The sequence below is a fragment of the Schistocerca gregaria genome, chromosome 2 (genome assembly GCF_023897955.1).
Source record: "Schistocerca gregaria isolate iqSchGreg1 chromosome 2, iqSchGreg1.2, whole genome shotgun sequence".
NCBI lineage: Eukaryota > Metazoa > Arthropoda > Insecta > Orthoptera > Acrididae > Schistocerca > Schistocerca gregaria.
The window spans coordinates 783,269,217-783,291,610 of NC_064921.1; the positions used below are offsets into that span (position 1 = coordinate 783,269,217).

The 22,394-nt window shown below is 39.6% G+C and overlaps 1 protein-coding gene across 1 annotated transcript in view; it reads right to left on the bottom strand.

The window, feature by feature from the left end:
• Positions 1 to 22,394, bottom strand: part of LOC126335038 (uncharacterized) — a 106,531-nt gene that overhangs the window by 6,911 nt on the left and 77,226 nt on the right. Inside the window, exons 3-4 of the mRNA XM_049997906.1 lie at positions 18,091 to 18,229; positions 390 to 622 (exon numbers count right to left, since the gene is read on the bottom strand). Of these exons, the coding sequence (XP_049853863.1) occupies positions 390 to 622; positions 18,091 to 18,229 (372 nt within the window). The remainder of the gene's footprint in view (positions 1 to 389; positions 623 to 18,090; positions 18,230 to 22,394) is intronic.

Genomic DNA, 22,394 nt, shown 5'->3' on the forward strand with positions numbered 1-22,394 from the left:
GTGGGCACAAGGGTTTGGTGGCCAGCTCAAGTGGATACCAGTCCCACCATTTGGGATGCTGTCCTTGTGATGTCCATACAGCTTCTCTGTAGAAATTACTTCAATCACAGATGATTTCTGTCCTATATAAAGAACTGTGGAGGATTTCTAGCATGTTTTTAACTAATGTGACTTGTCAGTGATGCCCAGTGTCAAGCAACCACATGCTATAATTTCTCTATACACTTGCTAAATAGTTTCTGTGAATGCAATTTCAGCAGGCTTAGATCAAAGAATGCCAGTGTGAATCTGTCATCAACAGGCTTCCCCTATAGACGAGTGTTAACATGTATGTAACTGAGAGCCATACTCTCACCAAAACCAAATGCAAATATTATTGACTGATGTACCTTTTCTTTCTCCTGCTCACTTTCTCTTTCACTCATAGGCAGAGTCCAAATAGCTCGCATACACTTGCCAAGTCCAAAGGAAGCAGTTGCCCTCAAGGGAATTGGCAGTATGTCTGCAAGGTGCACAGGACCTTCTGAAGGTGGAAGCACTGTCTCACATGGTGACCAGAATCCATTGCAGTCAAGCATTGCTGGTTGTGAGAATACCAAGCCTTTTGGTAGGTTGTGTGTACCTGTGTGAATATTACGATAAACAACCAGGAAACTCACCAGAAACTAAAACATCCAGTTGTAAAAGTCTTCATTGTATATAACTCAGTTTGACAGTAAGTGGTATAATAAAGCTAAGCACAAAATCATGTAATGCACAAAAGAGAGGTTTAATTATTTAGATGCTATGGTTCAAAACCTAACATTTACAATAGATTAAGGCATATAAGAATGAAATTAAACAGACTAGAAGAGCTTGTTTCTGTTAATGATTTTTTAATATCAGTTGACACTTGAGAGGCATCTCATCCTGTCATCAACTGGAAGGGTTCAGGAGCCATGCTGATTCATTATTACTCAACATCTGTGCAGAACTTGAGGAAACTGTTCAGAGTAGTGTCGAAGTAATAACTGTGTTTGGGAAGAAATAAATGTAAACATTTCTGATATGATGTTTTGAATTAATTTATTATCCTATTTGTTGCTTTACTGATGTTTTGAATTTATTTAAGAGGGTAAGTCAATTGTTATCTATAAGTAGTTATAAAATTTTATTGTAATCAAATAGGAAATTTACAAGAACATTATTTTTCAACATAGTCTCCTTGCATTTCAATGCTCTTGGTCCATCGTTGTCCAAGAAGGTTCTTGGCTGAGCTGCGAACCAGGAATGCACTGCTTCTTCCACTGCTTCATCTGAGGCAAATCGATGGCCCCTTAATGCTGGTTTGAGTGGACCAAACAAGTGGTAGTCAGAAGGGGCAAGATTGAGACTATATGGAGGATAATCCAGTACTTCAAATTTGAGTTTCTGGAGTGTTGCAGCAGTGTCGGCAGCAGTATGTGGACGCACATTGCTGTGCAACAACACAACACCTTTTGACAGAAATCCTCGGCATTTGCTTCGAATTGCAGGCTTTAACATGGCAGTAAGCATCTCACTGTAAAATACATTGTTGTGCCCATTTCACCATAATGTTCCAGTACTGGACCTTGAGCATCAGTTTTCCTGCAGATGGTTGGGTCTTGAACATTTTCTTGCACGGCGAATTTGAGGTTTCCATTTCATACTCTGCAATTTACTCTCCAGCTCATAATGATGGATCCATGTTTCATCACCAGTAATGATCCTATCTAAGAAGTTGTCCCCTTGATTACAATAGCAATTCAAATATTTTTTGCAGATGCCCAAGTGCATTTGTTTATGCAACTGTGTTAGTTTTTTGGGTCCTATCTTGCACAAACTTAATGAAACCCAAGTCTGTTTTGGATGATTTCGTAGGCAGAACCATGACTATACCCAGGCCACTGAAACATTGCACTTGACGTTTGTGTATGAAGTTGTCAGCGTAACAGAGTAACAAGTGGAGAACGATAGGTGCCAGGTGTTAAGCATGGTGTGCCAGCCAATCACGGTGCAGTGAGCACTGATGTTACTCACGTGCTGTGACGTAAAAGTTCCCGCGTTGCCGGCTTTGTTGAGTGAATGTGTACACAACGTGAATTGTATGTTGTTTACTGCATGTTTTCGTTGTACTGTGCGCTATATCGTTGTGACTTTTGCTACGTTGTGAGTTTACATGCTTGGAAAATGCCACCAAAACGACTTCGTTCACCTACTGACAATCCTTTGCGTCGAGGGCTGCCGCTAAACAGCCAGGCACTTGAGTTACTACACAGAACTCGTGAGTTTTACCAGCAGAAGAAAAACTATGTAAGCATTCATGGACAGCCATCAATTCCTGCCGATGAAGTGGTGGAACGTACTTCAAAAACTCTTGGAATTAGTGCAAGAACCGTAGTAAGTAAGGGAGTATTACTACAAAACTTGGAAGATACCAAAGTGAGCTGTAATGATTCCGAGCTGTCTGGATCAAATAATACATTTTTAACAACCCCGGGAAAGAAGAAGAAGCAGCCTAGTCCTATCACAGATTTAGATTCTTTCCAGACTGATGCAATTCGTAGGCATGTTTATGCTTACTACAGCAGAAAAGAGTATCCGACTGTAGCTAAGTTATTAGTCTCTTTAAAAGAAAGTGAACTCTTCAGGGGCGGTAAAACATCACTAAAAAGTGTGCTAAAATTTTGGGTTTCCATTACAAAACGCTAGATGGGCGCAAAGTACTGTTCGAGAGGGCACATATTGTTACCACTCACAGCATTTTCTTGCACAAAATTGTGGGCAGAGACATTCATTCTACAATTGGGCTAGATGAAACGTGGGTTAATGCCGGGAAGCTGTCAGTAAATGCTAGATGGATAACACACCCAGCAGTAGCGACCATCAGCCAATGGGAAGAGGAGCTATATGAATTGTGCTCTATGCAGGCTCCTGCAGTGGTTTTGTCCCTGACGCACTTTTAGTTTTTAGATCAAAAAAGACTGGTGATTACCATGAAGATATGGATCACACACGATTTGTTGAGTGGTTCAGGAACCTTTTAAAACAGTTTCCTGTCCCTACAACAATTGTAATGGACAATGCTCCATATCATTCGGTGATACAGAACAAAGCCCCAACCACAAATGATCAGAAAGAAGTTATGGTGCAGTGGTTACAGGCTCGAAATATTGCAGCGGATATGAGTATGACAAAGATTCTATTATATTCTCTTGTTAAAGAAAATAAGCCTACGACACCTACGTATGTAGTAGACGAAAATGCCAAGCAGCAGGGTCATACCGTAATAAGGCTGCTACCATATCACTGCCATTTCAACCCTATTGAGTTAATATGGAGTGATGTAAAAAGTAAGTAAGGAACAACAACAAGTCCTTTACAATAACAGATATGGAAAAGCTGTTGCGTGAAGCTCTTGTGTCTGTGGATGCAGCCTCATGGAGAAAAAAGTAGAGCATGTCAAGAAGCTTATACAAGCAGCACAGACAATAGAAGGCATTATCAGTGGCCATGAACAATTAATGATTTGTCTTGCTGATGACGACTATGAAGACGGTTTTGGCGATGAATTGGACAACAGTGACGATGGTGAACTGGATGGAATTGCGCCATTATTGCTGTAAATTGGTGAGTGGAAAATGACTAATATTGGTTATTTATTGCAATCTCAGTTATTATTTATTTTGTAAACTATATACATTATTGATTTTAAAGTACCAGTCATCAGATGCTTGTTTTTTGTATTTTGTTGCTCCGTTATCGAAAGGGTGTGCATTGTTATGCTTTTACATGCATTATTATAAGGTTCTTCCTTCCTGTCATTGTAGTACAACTAAAAACGAGTTTTTATATACACTGTAATTGCTCAATCGCTTGAATTTATGAGACGGGATGGAAAACTATATCGTCTGCTGTGTGTATAGAGGCTGCTGTTGCAACATCGCTATTACAGTATAGCCAACCTAACTAGATAAAAAGCGAATTGTCAAGTGCAATGTTTCGCCGGCCCAGGAGTAATTTGCAAATGATGTGTCACTTTGTCAATAGTTAATCGTTTGTTTAAGAGAATCATTTCACATGAACACTCAGTGGTTTCTGCATTTGCGGCGGTAAACAGTCATCAGGCTCCTTCATCATGTGTAACACTTGTGCGAGCATTTCGGAATTTTTCAGTCCATTTGTAGATTCTCTGTTGTGGCAAAACACTGTTCACATACTGTACCGAAAGTCTTCGATGAATTTCGGCCCCTGATATGCCTTTCGACCACAAAAATGGACTATTGAATGTTGCTCTACTTTGGTGCAAATAGATAGTAGAGCAGCCATGGTTAACAGCATGGCAGAGGTAACAAAATTAACCTAGCAGCTTGAAAATTGCAAAGATATAACAACAAATAAACAAAGCATGTGCCATCAATATAACAAAAATATAACTAAATTGTGGATAATAATTGACTTAACCTCGTACTATCCCATTAATTCAAATTGATCTTAAAACAGTGAAAATTGCTAATTATTTTTACTTGGCTTATACAAATAAATCACACTGGGAAGTGTTGCAAGGTCAGTGTTAATAATTAGTTGCTCCTATTCTTAGAACACTATATAAAATTATTGGACCATTAACTGCTTTTCGAGCTACCACATACTCATTACGAAAAGATAGATAATGACAAAAATTATTTTGTAGATTAAGTGAAGATATTTAGTGGAGTTGTGGCAACACTGTAACCTGGAGCAGTTACTGAGAAATGCTGTTGTGACAACCATCTTCACAGGGTGAAGACTCAGTATCTTAAAGGGCACAACTCCCATGACCAATGGCACTTGATGTGCAAAATAAAGGTATTCATTACACTTGTAGACATCAGAAAATGATGAGACTATAGTTTCTCAAAAGTCAGCTGACAAAAAAATCAACTGAAAACATCATAATATGATTAGTTGCAGTATCTCTTAAAACCATCTCATAGAATTTCACAAATGTAAAAATCCTTCATGTTAGCAACATCGGCCTTAGATTTCACACATCACATAGATTACATCTTAACAGCCTAGGGAAAAAATTGTTCATAAAAATATGAATAATAACATCAACAAAGGTATCAAATACCCAAAAGAGAAATCATCTTAAAATGGCACTCTCAAAAAGCACCTCATCTAACATGCACGAGGAAAGAACCTCAGCATTTTTTTATGGTGAGTAACACAAGGGAGGTGTAGCGTAAGTCATCTGATGCATTTCACCTAGGGCAGCCAGATGACAATAGCAAAAAATTTTGTTTGTCCAACCAGCCAGACAACAGTGCAAAAAGTGTATTTTTCTAGCATATTAACATACAGTCACTAAAGAATAAACTCACAGTAATGGAACAATGGTTGGAAGAATCAAATTGTGATATTTTGCTAGTAAATGATCACTGGTTAATTCACAGTGAACTTGAATTAAGTGTATGTAACGAATTGCAGAGAAGACTGAAACAGTGGCAAAAATACAACAAAAATAACCAATGAAAGTTTTTTTGATAAAACAGAGAATTTGAAAAGTTTGTTGTTACACTTCTGTTCCAATGACATCAAGAACATGTGATCATGGGGATGTCTTTGTTACTCATCACGCTGGCCCCCACTACTCAAAGATAACTTTTAGACAAATACATATGTTTACTGCTAGAACAGTTTCCAAACATTACAATTTAGTCATTAGTTCTGCAGTGGCATATAAAGTTAGTTCATTGCTTACACATATCTTAGTTTGGTGTAACTCAGAGTAATCTGCTTTCTGCTGCTGCTGTGGAATTCATCGCCGTGATCCATTTCATCTGCAAACTGGACCTAGTTATGTGAATTCCATGAAATAATCCAGGTACCAAGTTGTTTTATAGTGGTTTATTAATGATAAGCTGCACAACTTCTTGGTGGTAGCCCACTGCACATAACAGGCTACATAGCTACAAAACCACCGTAGTACAACAATTATATTATTACACTGGCATGCAACACAGTGATCATGTCTGTGGACTGTCTCCAACTGTGTCTCCTCTGAGCCTTCTGCTCCCCCCCCCCCCCCCCCGCCCCCCCATTTATATGTTCTTAACAATGAAGTTAACAAAACTATAGTGCAAATTTATAAAATTAACAATTAAAAGTTCAAAGTTATTATGAATGACTATACACAAAACCCTTTGTATTTTATGCCCAATATGAGGTATACAATATAAAAGGTTTTTAAATAAGATATATATCACATTATACTAAATAGTGAAAAACAACAATGCCAACCTAATTTTTCTTAATTATGACTTAATTAGTGAATGCAAAATAATGCTAGCATATATTGGATGAACATGACATATAAGTAAACAAATGAAATAATAAATTTTATGAAATTTAATGTATTATACAAAATCACTTGTTTTGTGCAAGTGCACTAGATACAGTTGGAATTATGAAACTTTCAGTAAATTGCCTCTTCAGAGAGTATTTCATTAGGGCAGCAAAAAAGGAATGTAAAACAAGGGGTTGTTTTATTTCCTGTACCTTATTGATACCAATTAGCAACATGTTAGTGTAGAACAAATTTGAAAGACGGTATTATTTCAATTTCTATTTTAAAAAAAATTAGAATATGGAGTAATAAATGTAAGTTTTCTCTATATAGAACCAGATTTTGAAGCCTCAGCAATAATGATACCAAGTCAAGAACTAATAGTTATATCAGTGTACCAATCTCCTAGTAATAACATAGAATTATTCATAGAAAATCTCAAGAAATTGATAATAATGCTTTTAAAATATAAAAACGCAGAGTTCCGATATTAACACAGATACTAGGTATAAGAACTAACATGAGAAGCACCTATTAGACATATTAAGATCATTAAACCTGTTGTTGTTGTTGTTGTTGTTGTTGTTGTTGTTGTTGTTGTTGTGGGCCTCAAGTCCAGAGACTGCTTTGATGCAGCTCTCCATGCTACTATATCCTGTGCAAACTTCTTCATCTTCAAGTAACCAGTGCAACCTACATCCCTCTGAATCTGTTTACTGTATTCATGCCTTACTCTTCCCCTATGATTTTTACCCTCAGTGCTTCTCTCCAACTAAATTCATGACCGCTCTATGCCTCAGAACATGTCCTACCAATCCCAGCTTCTATCCAGGTTGTGCCACAAGTTCCTCTTCTCCCCAATTCTGTTCTGTACTTCCTCATTAGTTACATGATCTACCAATCTGATCTTCAACATTTTTCTGTAGCACCATATTTCAAAATCTTCTATTCTCTTCTTGTCTAAACTATTTATTGTCTATGTTTCGCTTCCTTACATGGCTACACTCCATACAAATACTTTCAGAAAAGACTTCCTGACACTTAAATCTATACTCGATGTTAACAAATTTCTCTTCTTCAGAAACACTTTCCTTCACATTGCCAATCTATATTTTATATCCTCTCTACTTCAACCACAATCAGTTACTTTGCTCTCCAAACAGCAAACCTCATCTACTATTGTAAGTGTCTCATTTCTTAATCTAATTCCCTGATTTAATTCTACTACATTCCATTATCCTCATTTTGCTTTTGTTGATGTTCATCTTATATCCTCCCTTCAAGATTCTGTCCATTCTGTTCAACTATTCTTCCAGGACCTTTGCTGTCTCTGGCAGAATTACGATGTCGTTGGCAAACCTCACAATTTTTATTTCTTCTCTGTGGATTTTAATTCCCTTTCCAAATCTTTCTTTTGTTTCCTTTACTGCTTGCTCAATATACAGACTGAACAACACTGGGGACCGGCTGTAACCTTGTCCCAGTCCCTTCTCAAGCACTGCTTCCCTTTCGTGCACCTCGACTCTTATAACTGTCATCTGGTTTCTGTACAAATTGTAAACAGCCTTTTTCTTCCTGTATTTGACTGCTGCCACCTTCAGAGTTTGAAAAAGAGTATTACAGTCTATAAATGCTATAAATGTAAGTTTGCCTTTCCTTAATCTATCTTCTAAGATAAGTCCTAGTGTCAGTATTGCCTCACGTGTTCCAACATTTCTACGGAATCCAATCTGATCTGCCTCGAGGTTGGCTTATACCATTTTTTCCATTCATCTGTAAAGAATTCTTGCTAGTATTTTGCAGGTGTGAGTTATTAAATGGATAGTTTGGTAATTTTCACACTTGTCAACACTTGCTTTCTTTGAGATTGGAGTTATTGTATTCTTCTTGAAGTCTGAGGGTATTTCACCTGCCTCATACATCTTGCTCACCAGATGGTAGAGTTTTGAGGGGCTGGCTCTCCCAAGCATATTGGTAATTCTAACACGTGTTGTCTGCTCCCGGGGCCTTATTTCAACTTAGGTCTTTCAGTGCTCTGTCAAACTCTTCATGCAGTATCATGTCTCCCATTTCATCTTCACCTACGTCCTTTTTCATTTGTAATATTGCCTTCATGTACATCATCCTTGCATGGACCCTCTATATACTCCTTCCATCTTCCATTCTTTGCTTAGAACTGGTTTTCCGTTTGAGCTCTTGATATTCATACAGGTGGTTCTCACTTCTCAAAAGGTCTCTTTAATTTTCCTGTTGGCAGTATCTATCTTACCCCTAATGATATATGCCTCTACACCCTTACATTTGTCCTCTAGCTACCCCTGCTTAGCCATTTTGCACTTCCTGTCGATCTCATTTTTTAGACGTTTGTATTCCTTTTTGTTTGCTTTGATTACTGCATTTTTATATTTTCTCCTTTCAATCAAATTCAATATCTCTTCTGTTATCCAAGGATTTTTACTAGCCTTCATCTTTTTACCTAATTGATCCTCTGCTGCCTTCACTAATTTATCACTCAAAGCTGGCCATTGTCCTCCTTCTGTATTTATTTTCCCTGTTCTTGTCAATTGTTCCCTAGTGCTCTCTCTGAAACTCTCTGCAATCACTGATTCTTTCAGTTTATCCAGGTCCCACCTCCTTAAATTCCTACCTTTTTGCAGTTTCTTCAGTTTTAATCTACAGTTCATAACCAATAGATTGTGGTCAGAGTCCACATCTGTCCCTTGAAATGTCTTACCATTTAAAACCTGGTTCCAAAATCTCTGTCTTACCACTATATAATCTATCTGAAATCTTCTGGTGTCTCGAGGCCTCTTCCACATATATAGCCTTCTTTCACGATTCTTAAACCAAGTGTTAGTTATGATTAAGTTATGCTCTGTGCAGAATTCTACTAAATGGCTTCCTCTTTCATTCTGTAATCCGATTTCATTCCTTAACCTCATTCCATATTCACCTACTCCTTTTTCCTTCTCTTCCTTTTCCTTCTATCAAATTCCAGTCCCCCACAACTTAAATATTCGTCTCCCTTCACTTTCTGTATAATTAATTTTATCTCATCAATCATTTCTTCAATCTTTCCATCATCTGCAGAGCTAGTTGGCATATAAACTTGTTACACTGTGGTAGGCATGGTTTCGTGAGTATCTTTGCTACAATAATGCATTCACTATGCTGTCCATAGTAGCTTACCCATGCTTCCATTTTTTATTCATTATAAAACCTATTCCTACATTACCCCCATTTGATTTTGTCTTTATAAACCCATATTCACCTAACCAGAAGTCTTATGCCTCCTGCCACCAAACACCACTAATTTCCACTATGTCTAACTTTAACCTATCTATTCCCCTATTTAAATTTTCTAACGTACCTGCCTGATTAAGGGATCTGGCATTCCATGTTCTGATCCGTAGAACACCAGTTTTCTTTCTCCTGATAATGACATTCTCCTGAGTAGTCCCCGCCCAGAGATCCAAATGGTGGACTATTTTACCTCCAGAATATTTTACCCAAGAGGACACCATCATCACTTAACCATGCAGTTAAACTGCATGTCCTCAGGAAAAATTATGGCTGAATTTTTCCTTGCTTTCAGCCATTCACAGTATAAGCACAGCAAGGCTGTTTTGGTTAATGTTACAAGGCCAGATCAGTCAATCATCCAGACTGTTGCCCCTGGAACTACTGAAAAGTCTTCTGCCCCTCTCCAGGAACCACACATTTGTCTGGCCTCTCAACAGATACCCCTCTGTTGTTGCTGCACCTATGGTATGGCTATCTGTATCACTGAGGCACACAAGTCTGCTAACCAATGGCAAGGTTCATGGGAGGACTTCCACTGTCTAAATGACAATCCCACCAGGGTCAGTGCTTGCTTAGATAACATAATATGCAACTTTTCAGCCAAATAAAACTGAATTTGCTACCGTAAACCTCAGGATATCAGATCATACAGGTTTATGGCTTAGGCACCATATAAGCAACAAAACAGACAGTTCTTCAACTGAACCAGGAAGAGTAATCAGGCTAATTAATGGACATAAATTGAATCAGTTAAAAACCAATCTTAATCACATAAACTGGGATACAGTACTTACTAATGATATGTCTGCCAATGATTCAACACAGAAATTTTTAGAATTATTAGTAGAAAACCTTGACTCATGTCATCCCAAATATCACAGAAAACCCTCAAAGTAGAACTGGAGTAATAAACTGCAAGAACTGAGGAAGTGGTACACGCCACAAATGTGCAAATGTAGGGAAGAAATGATGGTGCCCTATGACAGATTGCAACAGAATTAGGCTGAAAAGGAAGCATACATAACAGCAAGAAGGGTGTATGGATCAGAAATTGGAGCAGCTAAGAGGAGAGCCAATGACAGTTACAAACTCAGATCGACAAATAAGTGTAAAGCAGCATTGAAAGTTGTCAAAAGAGAGATAAGTTCCAAAATAAACACAACAACAGTCCAGTTCAACCAAACACCTTAAATGCACACTTTACGAGTTATGGTTCAAATAAAAATCTCAGTGAAGATGCAAACAAAGCTGTAGATTTGCTTCCACCTCTAGACAGTAAGCAACAAGACAAGTTCTGCTAGACTCGTGTATCCTACAGACAGGTTAGTGAAGCAACTGCCAAACTTAGTAACTCAAAAGTAGAAGACTTCTATGGACTTTCAAATCATCTAATAAAAAATATAAAGAAAGAAATTCTACTGCTACTTACCAAAATCATCAAGCCAATGCTTGAAGGAATCTTCTCAGATTGCCTAAAATTACTATTGTATCCCCTACCCTCAAGAAAGGTGATGAAACATCTCTTGATAACTATCGTCCCATCTCACTCATACCAGTCATGTAAAAATTATAGAATATTGTACGCACATACAGATGAACCAGCACTTTGAGCAAAATAATCTACTTAGCTCCTCACAATACGCATTCAGATTTCATTTCTCCACTGTAAAAGCAGTTGAGATTATCATCACAAAAATACATGATTCTTTTGAGACTAAGAAACAACCTGTGCAACTCTTCTAGATTTGAGGAAAGCTTTTGACACTGTCTCCCATAGTATACGAATAAAAAAGCTCCAATACTATGGAGCTGGAGAGGATGCTCTTCACCTCATTGAGTCTTACCAAAGTAACAGAAAGCAGGTGGCAACTATAAACAGCCGTAAATCAAACTCATTATATATCTTATCTTGATTTTTGCCTGGGCAGGCAGTACTGTATGCAGATAATACACCTCTAATCACACAAGTTGATGATACAGAGGAGTTGCGACATAATGTAAACACAGCTATGGACTGATGCACTATCTGGTCCCGGGCAAATTATTTACAGATTAATAACAATAAAACTGAGGATATTGTTTTCAGTTTAAGTGTCTCCAATGAACATAAAAAAATAATCAAACTCTTACGTTTCCACATAGATTGGAAACTAAGCTGGGCAAGTCATACAGAAAACTTATGCTCAAAACATTCTCAAGTAATTTATCTGTTGAACAAAGTGAGGAATAATGTAAATAAAATCCTACCAGTACATGCAAATTCAACTTTACCCATGGAAACATTTTATGCCATAATTGCCCCAGCTCAAAAACTGTATTCAAGTTGCAAAAAAAAAGGCTTCAGATGTACGTCAGCACTGATTCCAAGAGAATCCTGTGAAGATCACTTCAAAGAGCTCAACATTATGTCAGTCCCAAGCCTCTATATGTAATGTTGCCTTCTCAGTGTTACAAAGAATTTAAATAATTTTAACCTTAAGATATCTGTACATCATCACAACACATGAACTGGACAATCAATTGACATACCCTACAACTAGTAGCAAAGGTTCACAACTGCCACAAGTATCTAGGCCCCAATTTTTCAATAGATTACAGAAAGCTCCCCATTCTGTTCACTATAATACATCCAAGAATGTTCTAGCAGAATGGTTTAAGAAGGGAGCATACTACTCCATGAAAGAATATGAGCAAGTAGAGTTATGTGACAGAAGGTTCTGACTACTGTCACACTAAGTGGTAAAAAATTACTAGTTAAAAGTTTTCTTCATACATAATTCTCCCATTATATGTAATAATGTATCACTTATGTAAATATCTTTAAATTTTTATGTTATTTGTGTACCTTCATTTTATATGTAAATACTTAAGCCAATAACACATAAAATGTTTGATAGTGGATAAATTCAAATAAATTCAGTGGAACGAAGGTAAGGTGATGAAGGAGGCCAGGCAAATAACCATGCTAGCCCAAATATAGCAGTGCATTCTCTCATTCAGTACACCATTTTCCAACACGTTTATGGATGTGGAGAGGCACTGTGTCTCTGTAAACTTGCCTGTCATGGCAGATGTAACAAGAGTCCTATTTCCATTATGTTTCTCATGTAAGGAAACTGTCCTAGTGACAAGGAAAATCCAGTACCTAATGGATTTCAATCAAGACAATATATGAGGGGAAATCATAAAAGTTTTCATTATCAATATTATGAAAAGGAAAGTTTCTGAGTCGCAGATAGGGACATCAAAAAGACTCTCACGGAGACTGGAGTGGGGAGGGGGAGGGATAGTATGGTGGGGGTGTGGCAGACAGTGAAGTGCTGCAGATTAGACAGAGGACAGGGGAGCAGTGGGGGGGGGGGGGGGCGGGGGGAGGGGGGGGGGAGTAGCAGAAAGGGAGAGAAATAAAAAGACTGGGTGTGGCGGTGGAATGATGGCTGTGTAGTACTGGAGTGAGAACAGGGTAGGGACTGGATGGTTGAGGACAGTGACTAACGAAGGTTGAGGCCAGGATGGTTACGGGAACATAGGACGTATTGCAGGGAAAGTTCCCACCTGTGCAATTCAATTCAGAGGAAAAGCTGTTGTTGTTGGGAAGGATCCATATGGCACAGGCTGTGGACCAGTCACTAAAATGAAGGGTGTCATATTTGGCAGCGTGTTCAGCAACAGGGTGGTCCATTTGTTCCTTGTCCACAGTTTGTCGGTGGCCATTCATGTGGACAGACAGCTTGTTGGTTATCATGTGTACATAGAATGCAGCACAGTGGTAGCAGCTTAGCTTGTAAATCACATAACAGGTTTCACATGTTCTATGTGATTGTGCAGGTGGGAACTTTCCCTGCAATACATCCTACATTTTTGGCGATGCAAACTGGGATATTTTTTACTTCCCTTCTTGTTTTGTCATCTGCCTCCTTAAAATTCATTCTTACAATTTTAACTAATTACCAATAACATACACAAATATAATCTGCATTTTCATGAAAGAGAAAGGTTGGCCCTTAATTTTAAAGAATATAACACCAGACCTAATTTTGTGCTTAGTTTTATGTATGTAATTGATTCTGTAATTTATTTTGATTATTCCTATTTAGTATTTTTTGTTATAGGGTGACATCAATAATTGTTTCGTAACATAAATTCTTTTGTTGACATATAAACAAATATAAATTCTGTAATAACTGGAAACATTTGGAAGACGAAATACTAGTAATCTTAAAGTATTTATTTGGCTCTCTTTGAAAACATGTTAGCAAAGCCATCCCTTAATTAATTCCAAGGTAGTTAACAATTTTGTCAAAAGTATTGTTTGCATAACAATATCAGTTAATTTCATTATTTAAACAAATAATTCAGCATAATGCTTGTAGTAGAAGAAACTGTTAAAAAGAACGAATTTTTCGATGTATTCAATTAATTTAATGGGTTAAGTTTTAATTGTAATTTCTGTAAATTTAACTTTCAACAATGTTTAGTTTCAGTACCTATTGTTGTGATGATATATAAGGGCCCAATTTTTGGTTACAAGACAGTCAGTCCATACACAAGTTTCAGACGAAGAACCTGTGTTGGTTAGAAAGACAACAATGCCTCAACTTAACAGTGAAATAAGTGTTACACCAATAGGCCATGTGTTAAACCAGTATCTGTTCCATATGTACCTGATTATTCCGAGAAAACTGTGAATTAGGTGGTTATGTTTTTACTGCTCGTAGATGTTCAACAGGAAGCTATTGTAGCAGTAGGTGGATGTTCATCTGCAAACTATTAATGAGGCTATGGGAAGTTAGAACAATTGCGCACTGCCCATATATATAACTGTGTATAATTGGGGGGTTGTGAAAAGTGAAAGTAAAAGACTGTGAAACGCAACTGTGCATCTGTCGGCTACATTATTTACAGTAGACAGTACTGCACATCCATCCTCTCTTTTTCCACACAGTACGTTGACACCAAGGACAACAAATTAATAAATAAAACAAAGTGGGCGAATAGCTACACATTCACATGACACTCCTTGCCTCAACCTTCATTGGCCACTGTACTCACCCACCCAGCCCCTTCCCTGTTCCCATTCCAGCACTACACAAGCCATCATTCCATTCTCCTTTTCTCCCGCTCCCCCTCCCCACCCCCCCTCCCCACCTCTCCCCAGCTCTCTGCCTAATCTGCATCACTTCACTGTCTGCCACCCCCACCATACGATCCCTCCCCCGTCTCCTCCTTACCCCCACTCAGTCATTACTCCCATCATGCACTGGTGCTGCTGCTCACAGTGTGGTTTCAGTTGCCATATCGTGAGAAGCGACTTGCCTTCTCATAATAGTGTTACACCCCATCCTGGATTTTCCATTGTTTGAGTTTTAATTATCATATTTAAAAAAATGAGCAGAAAACTAGCCAATGGAGTTATTTACTTATTTATCTATCACAATCTGTGAGATCACTGGTCCAAGTTTGTTGGTCCCCTTTTGGGTCTATTGCTTTTTACCTTTGCCCAGTTCCCATAATCTTTTTCCCCCTTCAACCTACCTAGTTAAAATTACACATGTTCTGGTTCACTTAAAGGCACAAATCTTTGCCTCCTGTTCACTGATTCTTTTGTCTCTTTTGCAGGGTCTGCATTCCCAATACAGTCACCCAATTCAGTTCCCCAATACAGTCACCCAAGTGAAGCTCCAGTCCACAATCTACACATACTACTACTTGTCTGATTATCCTACAGTAACACCCACACATATCACACTTTCCAGCACAGACTAGACACTTAAAAATAGAATTTTATAGCATGAGAATGGTGCTGTGATGTGGGGATACTATTGTGTACCAAGATAGCAAAATTTACTAGAAAACATGCACAAAACTATTACCTACCATTATTTTTGGAGCAGATAATTAAATCTTTATAACTACCAACTGCATCTTTTGCCATGTGCTAAAGATTGTTGTCGAGGGGACTATTAATTGCATGATGTGGATGAGTGCTTTAGAATACACTCATGCATCTAACTCAGTGTTTGCTAACATGACCTTGACTAGTCAGCTTGGGTGACATTCTATGAGAATCCAAAAGTAATATATCTACATTAAGGGTAATCTTGGTTCCTAGTGATATAAAGTTAGAAGGGATACTTATGTGAGGTTTGTTGGGAGTTACAAATTTTACTTCTTTCTATATGCTATTGTACAAGTTAAGCTAGCCAAAAACAATACCTGTGTCAGTTTACATAACAGCTGGTATACAATGTGTGTGATTTCACAGGACATTCTTCCTTTGATAATATATGTTTTGCAGTTTCAGGGCTAGCACAGGTGGCAGTTGCAGGATTCATAGTACAAGCCTTACAGTAGGGATAGTCACAGGGGTCGGAGTCATAGAGTAGGGAAATGAGCGAAGAAGGAGCATAGGATATGCCCAGGATTTTGAGCAGACTGGGTAAGTATGGGGTCAGTGCAATGAAAAGCTATTCTATGTGTGGTGGGCAAAATGTCAGACAGAAAGAACCTCCTTTCAGGGCATGATTTTAAGAAGTTGTAGACTTGTCAAAGTATCTGATTAACACATTCAAAAATAGGATAGTTCTGACTGACAGGAGGTGGCATTTGAGGCAAATGTTTTTGTGCAGATGCAAACTCTTCACAGCATTCTCATATCAGTCTTCATTGGGTGTAATTACTCCGCCAGCTTAATTCAAAAGCAGATTCTGGGAATATTACACCCAATTCCAGTATTGCTGATCCCTCCAAAAAAACTTAGGAGCATATCTCTTATCACTCAGTAGCATCCTGGTCCTGAATGTACTAATCATCTACTTCAAGAATACTGTGACTTCGCTCGCTCCCCAAGTCTCTACAATATCCTAGTCAGACTTCATGCTCCTACTGACGCTTTTCCCTACCTTATGGCTCCTACCCTTGTGACCATCGCTGCTGTAAGACTTGCATGATGATCCCTCCTAGCACCACCTATTCCAGCCCTGTAACTGGCAAAACATATACTATAAAAGAAAGGCCACCTGTGAAACAACATACCATGTACCAGCTATTATGTAAGCACTGTTTGTCCTTCTAAATTGGTGTGACTACCTCAAAGTTATCAGTTAGGGTGAATGGGCATAGACAGGGGGTGTATACTGGCAACACACAATATCCTGTTGCAGAGAGTATGATCTACAACATGACAGTTGCGGTCTTGGTGTGTGTTTCATCATAAGTGCCATCCGGATTCTTCTCCCTGACACTAGTTTCTCAGAGCTCCACCGCAGGGAACTGGTGTTACAACATTTCCTTAGTTCTCAGCATACAACTGGCCTAAATTTACATCAGTTTCTTCAGTTTCAGCATTTCTACTCAATAATTATTCATTTCTTTGATCTCTTTCAGTTTACTATATCTTTTGTTTTCTGGACTGCCTATTTCCCCTGCCCTCCCACCTCAACCACAAATAATGCACTTAGCTTTATACACTAATTAACTCTTGCACAGTGTTTTCTCAGTAACTTCTGTCTTGCCTATTATTCTTACCTTCAATCTCTAAGCGCTCAGGTTTCCAAATCTTGTTTGATGCAGTTCTCAACAATTAATCTTTTCTTCTCATACTGTTCAGTAAGTTTCCCCTGAACCAGGGTTCTGGGTGACTTTTCCATAGGTCTCCCCATTTCTTAAACCTTGCCAATACTTTTCATTTGCCCATTTTCCTTCACCTTCAGTCCTTCTGCTGGAAGAAGGAGCCACTGGCTCCAAAAGCTTTTACCTTTTCTTAACTTTTATATGTGTTTTCCACTGCTGCCACTTGTTGACATGATTTTTATCCCTCCAACTATAAAATAGTGATTGTAAATCATTGGTTAAATATTTCCCATTACTTAAAAGAGGTACTGCACAGCAAAAAGACACATGATATGTTCCTTTACAAGGCAACAAAAAGAAATTAAACCAGCATAACAATCAAACCTTGTGTTCTTTATGAGAAAGCATATGAATGCACACATACAATGCAGCCCCCTCCCTTCCCAACTCCTCTATTCTCCCTGAACACAAAGCTGATAGCTGAGCTACAGTAATCAAAACCAACTTCATGTTCCTATCTGCTGCTAACTCCATTTTCTATGGCAGGGATTTCAAAATTTTTTCTCTTATGGAACACTTTGAGAATCTTGATACTTTGACAGAACACTGAGAACTCTGTTAGTTTGATGGAAAACCTTGCTTATTTTGAAGGTTAACAAAATAGGAAGAATTTGTTCTACTCAGTGATTACTTCAATTTTAAATGAGATAAACTCTTAAAAAATCATGTCATTAGTAGTTTTTCACTGAGCACTTATTCAATTTCTGCAGAACACTGTTATTCCATGGAGCACAGTTTGAAAAACTGTGCCTTATGGTGAATCCTTATGTCAAGCATATGTACTTTTCATTAGAGCTACTGTTGAAATAAAAGTCATCACTCACCATCAGAAAAGATACCAAGGGATATAATTTCCTCAGGAGGAAATCCAAAATCAGCAAGCCACAGATGTACAACATTCATTATTGCTCTAATTGCAGCCAGAGACAGATGATGGTGTGACTTTGACTTCTTATTGTTGTTCTGTGAATGATTGTATTTACACATCAGTGAATTGCACCAACACTGTCATAAGTCAGTGAACATTTTTAGTTGCTTTACTTAATATACGGTTAAGGTAAAAATTATAACTGAAGTGAATGTAACAAACATCACATGTGTAGATGAGAAGATTAAAATCATCACTATGTTTTCAGGCAATGTTCCATAAAGGTAACAAACTGTAAACACACACACACACAGATATATATAAAATAGAAAGAAACTTCCACATGGGAAATATATATTAAAAACAAAGATTCTAAGACTTACCAAGCGGGAAAGCGCCGGCAGACAGGCACAATGAACAAAACACACACACAGAATTACTAGCTTTCACAACCGATGGTTGCTTCTTCAGGAAGGAGAGGGAAAGACAAAAGGATGTGGGTTTTAAGGGAGAGGGTAAGGAGTCATTCCAATCCCGGGAGCGGAAAGACTTCCCTTAGGGGGAAAAAAAGGACAGGTGTACACTCGCACGCACACACACACACACACACACACACACACACACACACACACACACACACACACACACACATATACATCTGTACATACACAGACACAAGCAGACATATTTAAAGGCAAAGAGTCTTTGCCTTTAAATATGTCTGCTTGTGTCTGTGTATGTACGGATGGATATGTGTGTGTGTGTGTGTGTGTGTGTGTGTGTGTGTGTGTGTGTGTGTGTGTGCACGCGAGTGTACACCTGTCCTTTTTTTCCCCCTAAGGGAAGTCTTTCCGCTCCCGGGATTGAAATGACTCCTTACCCTCTCCCTTAAAACCCACATCCTTTCGTCTTTCCCTCTCGTTCCTGAAGAAGCAACCATCGGTTGCGAAAGCTAGTAATTCTGTGTGTGTGTTTGTGTGTTTTGTTCATTGTGCCTGTCTGCTGGCGCTTTCCCGCTTGGTAAGTCTTGGAATCTTTGTTTTTAATAAAATATTTTTCCCATGTGGAAGTTTCTTTCTATTTTATATATATATATTGGTAAGTCTTGGAATCTTTGTTTTTAATATATTTTTCCCATGTGGAAGTTTCTTTCTGTTTTTATATATTCCTATCCCAAATCAAAGTCCTCAATCTTTCCTCTCCCACATCCACACCGGCTGTACATAGCATCCTCCTACAGGCCAACCGCAAATTAGAACAACATGCCACCCTCCACCTCAAAAAACTATCCAATCTGCTGGTTTCCCACCTCCGGAAAGGCAACTCACTCACCCTCCACAACCTTTCCAACAAACCTCAACCTCCTCTCATTGCACACAGACCCAGTCTCTCCCATCTACTCAATCTCCCACTTCCAGCTCCACTCCCCCCAACACCTCAAAATTCTAGTCAACACAATCTGGAACCACAACACCCCAATTCAGTAGTTAACCTTTCCTCCAAACCCCTCTCCCAATCCGAAACCTCTGTCCTATCCAAAGGCCTCACCTTCAGCCCCACTCCCAGGTTCAACCAAACTGCCCTTGTCAAGGATTTACTGTCCTACACTCGTAGTCTCTGCTGGAAATATCACTTTGCCACGAAGAAAAACAATCCTGATCCCACTCCTAATGATCCAACTCCCCAAGACACTATCCAAACTGAACCCTGCCTGCAACAGTTCCGTCCTCCATCACAGCGGGACCCACCTCCTCTTCCTCAAAATCACCCTCTCCAAACCTTCCAGGAATTTCTCACTTCCAGCCTTGCTTCTCAATCTTTCTTGAAAAACCTTAATCCTACTCCCAACATCACCACAGCCGAATCCCAGGCTATCCGTGATCTGAAAGCTGACCGATCCATCATCATTCTTCCGGCTGACAAGGGTTCCACGACTGTGGTACTTGATCGTCGGGAGTATGTGGCTGAGGGACTGCGTCAGCTTTCAGACAACTCTACATACAAAGTTTGCCGAAGTAATCCCATTCCTGATGTCCAGGCGGAGCTTCAAGGAATCCTCAGAACCTTAGGCCCCCTACAAAACCTTTCACCTGACTCCATCAAACTCCTCACCCCACCGTCACCTCGCACTCCTACCTTCTACCTACTTCCTAAAATTCACAAACCCAAACATCCTGGCCGCCCCATTGTAGCTGGTTACCAAGCCCCCACAGAACGTATCTCTGCCTACGTAGATCAACACCTTCAACCCATTACATGCAGTCTCCCATCCTTCATCAAAGACACCAACCACTTTCTCGAACGCCTGGAATCCGTACCCAGTCTGTTACCCCCAGAAACCATCCTGGTAACCATTGATGCCACTTCCCTATACACAAATATCCCACACGTCCAGGGCCTCGCTGCAATGGAGCACTTCCTTTCACGCCGATCACCTGCCACCCTACCTAAAACCTCTTTCCTCGTCACCTTAGCCAGCTTCATCCTGACCCACAACTTCTTCACTTTTGAAGGCCAGACATACCAACAATTAAAGGGAACAGCCATGGGTACCAGGATGGCCCCCTCGTATGCCAACCTATTTATGGGTCGCTTAGAGGAAGCCTTCTTGGTTACCCAAGCCTGCCAACCCAAAGTTTGGTACAGATTTATTGATGACATCTTCATGATCTGGACTCACAGTGAAGAACAACTCCAGAATTTCCTCTCCAACCTCAACTCCTTTGGTTCCATCAGATTCACCTGGTCCTACTCCAAATCCCATGCCACTTTCCTAGATGTTGACCTCCATCTGTCCAATGGCCAGCTGCACACATCCGTCCACATCAAACCCACCAACAAGCAACAGTACCTCCATTATGACAGCTGCCACCCATTCCATATCAAACGGTCCCTTCCCTACAGCCTAGGCCTTCGTGGCAAACGAATCTGCTCCAGTCCTGAATCCCTCGACCATTACACCAACAACCTGAAAACAGCTTTCGCATCCCGCAACTACCCTCCCAAACTGGTACAGAAGCAGATAACCAGAGCCACTTCCTCATCCCCTCAAACCCAGAACCTCTCACAGAAGAACCCCAAAAGTGCCCCACTTGTAACAGAATACTTCCCGGGACTGGATCAGACCTTGAATGTGGCTCTCCAGCAGGGATACGACTTCCTAAAATCCTGCCCCGAAATGAGATCCATCCTTCATGAAATCCTCCCCACTCCACCAAGAGTGTCTTTCCGCCGTCCACCTAACCTTCGTAACCTCTTGGTTCATCCCTATGAAATCCCCAAACCACCTCCCCTACCCTCTGGCTCCTACACTTGCAACCGCCCCCGGTGTAAAACCTGTCCTATGCACCCTCCCACCACCACCTACTCCAGTCCTGTAACCCGGAAGGTGTACACGATCAAAGGGAGAGCCACATGTGAAAGCACCCACGTGATTTACCAACTGACCTGCCTGCACTGTGATGCTTTCTATGTGGGAATGACCAGCAACAAACTGTCCATTCGCATGAATGGACACAGGCAGACAGTGTTTGTTGGTAATGAGGATCACCCTGTGGCTAAACATGCCTTGATGCACGGCCAGCACATCTTGGCACAGTGTTACACCGTCCGAGTTATCTGGATACTTCCCACCAACACCAACCTATCCGAACTCCGGAGATGGGAACTCGCCCTTCAGTATATCCTCTCTTCTCGATATCCGCCAGGCCTCAACCTCCGCTAATTTCAAGTTGCCGCCGCTCATACCTCACCTGTCTTTCAACAACTTCTTTGCCTCTGTACTTTCGCCTCGACTGACATCTCTGCCCTTAACTCTTTGCCTTTAAATATGTCTGCTTGTGTCTGTGTATGTGCGGATGGATATGTGTGTGTGTGTGTGTGCGAGTGTACACCTGTCCTTTTTTTCCCCTAAGGGAAGTCTTTCCGCTCCCAGGATTGGAATGACTCCTTACCCTCTCCCTTAAAACCCACATCCTTTCATTTTTCCCTCTCCTTCCCTCTTTCCTGACGAAGCAACTGCCAGTTGCGAAAGCTCGTAATTCTGTGTGTGTGTTTGTGTGTTTTGTTCATGTGCCTGTCTGCCGGCGCTTTCCCGCTTGGTAAGTCTTGGAATCTTTGTTTTTAATATATTTCTCCCATGTGGAAGTTTCTTTCTGTTTTATATATATATATATATATATATATATATATATATATATATATATATATATATATATATATATATATATATATAAAATAGAAAGAAACTTCCACATGGGA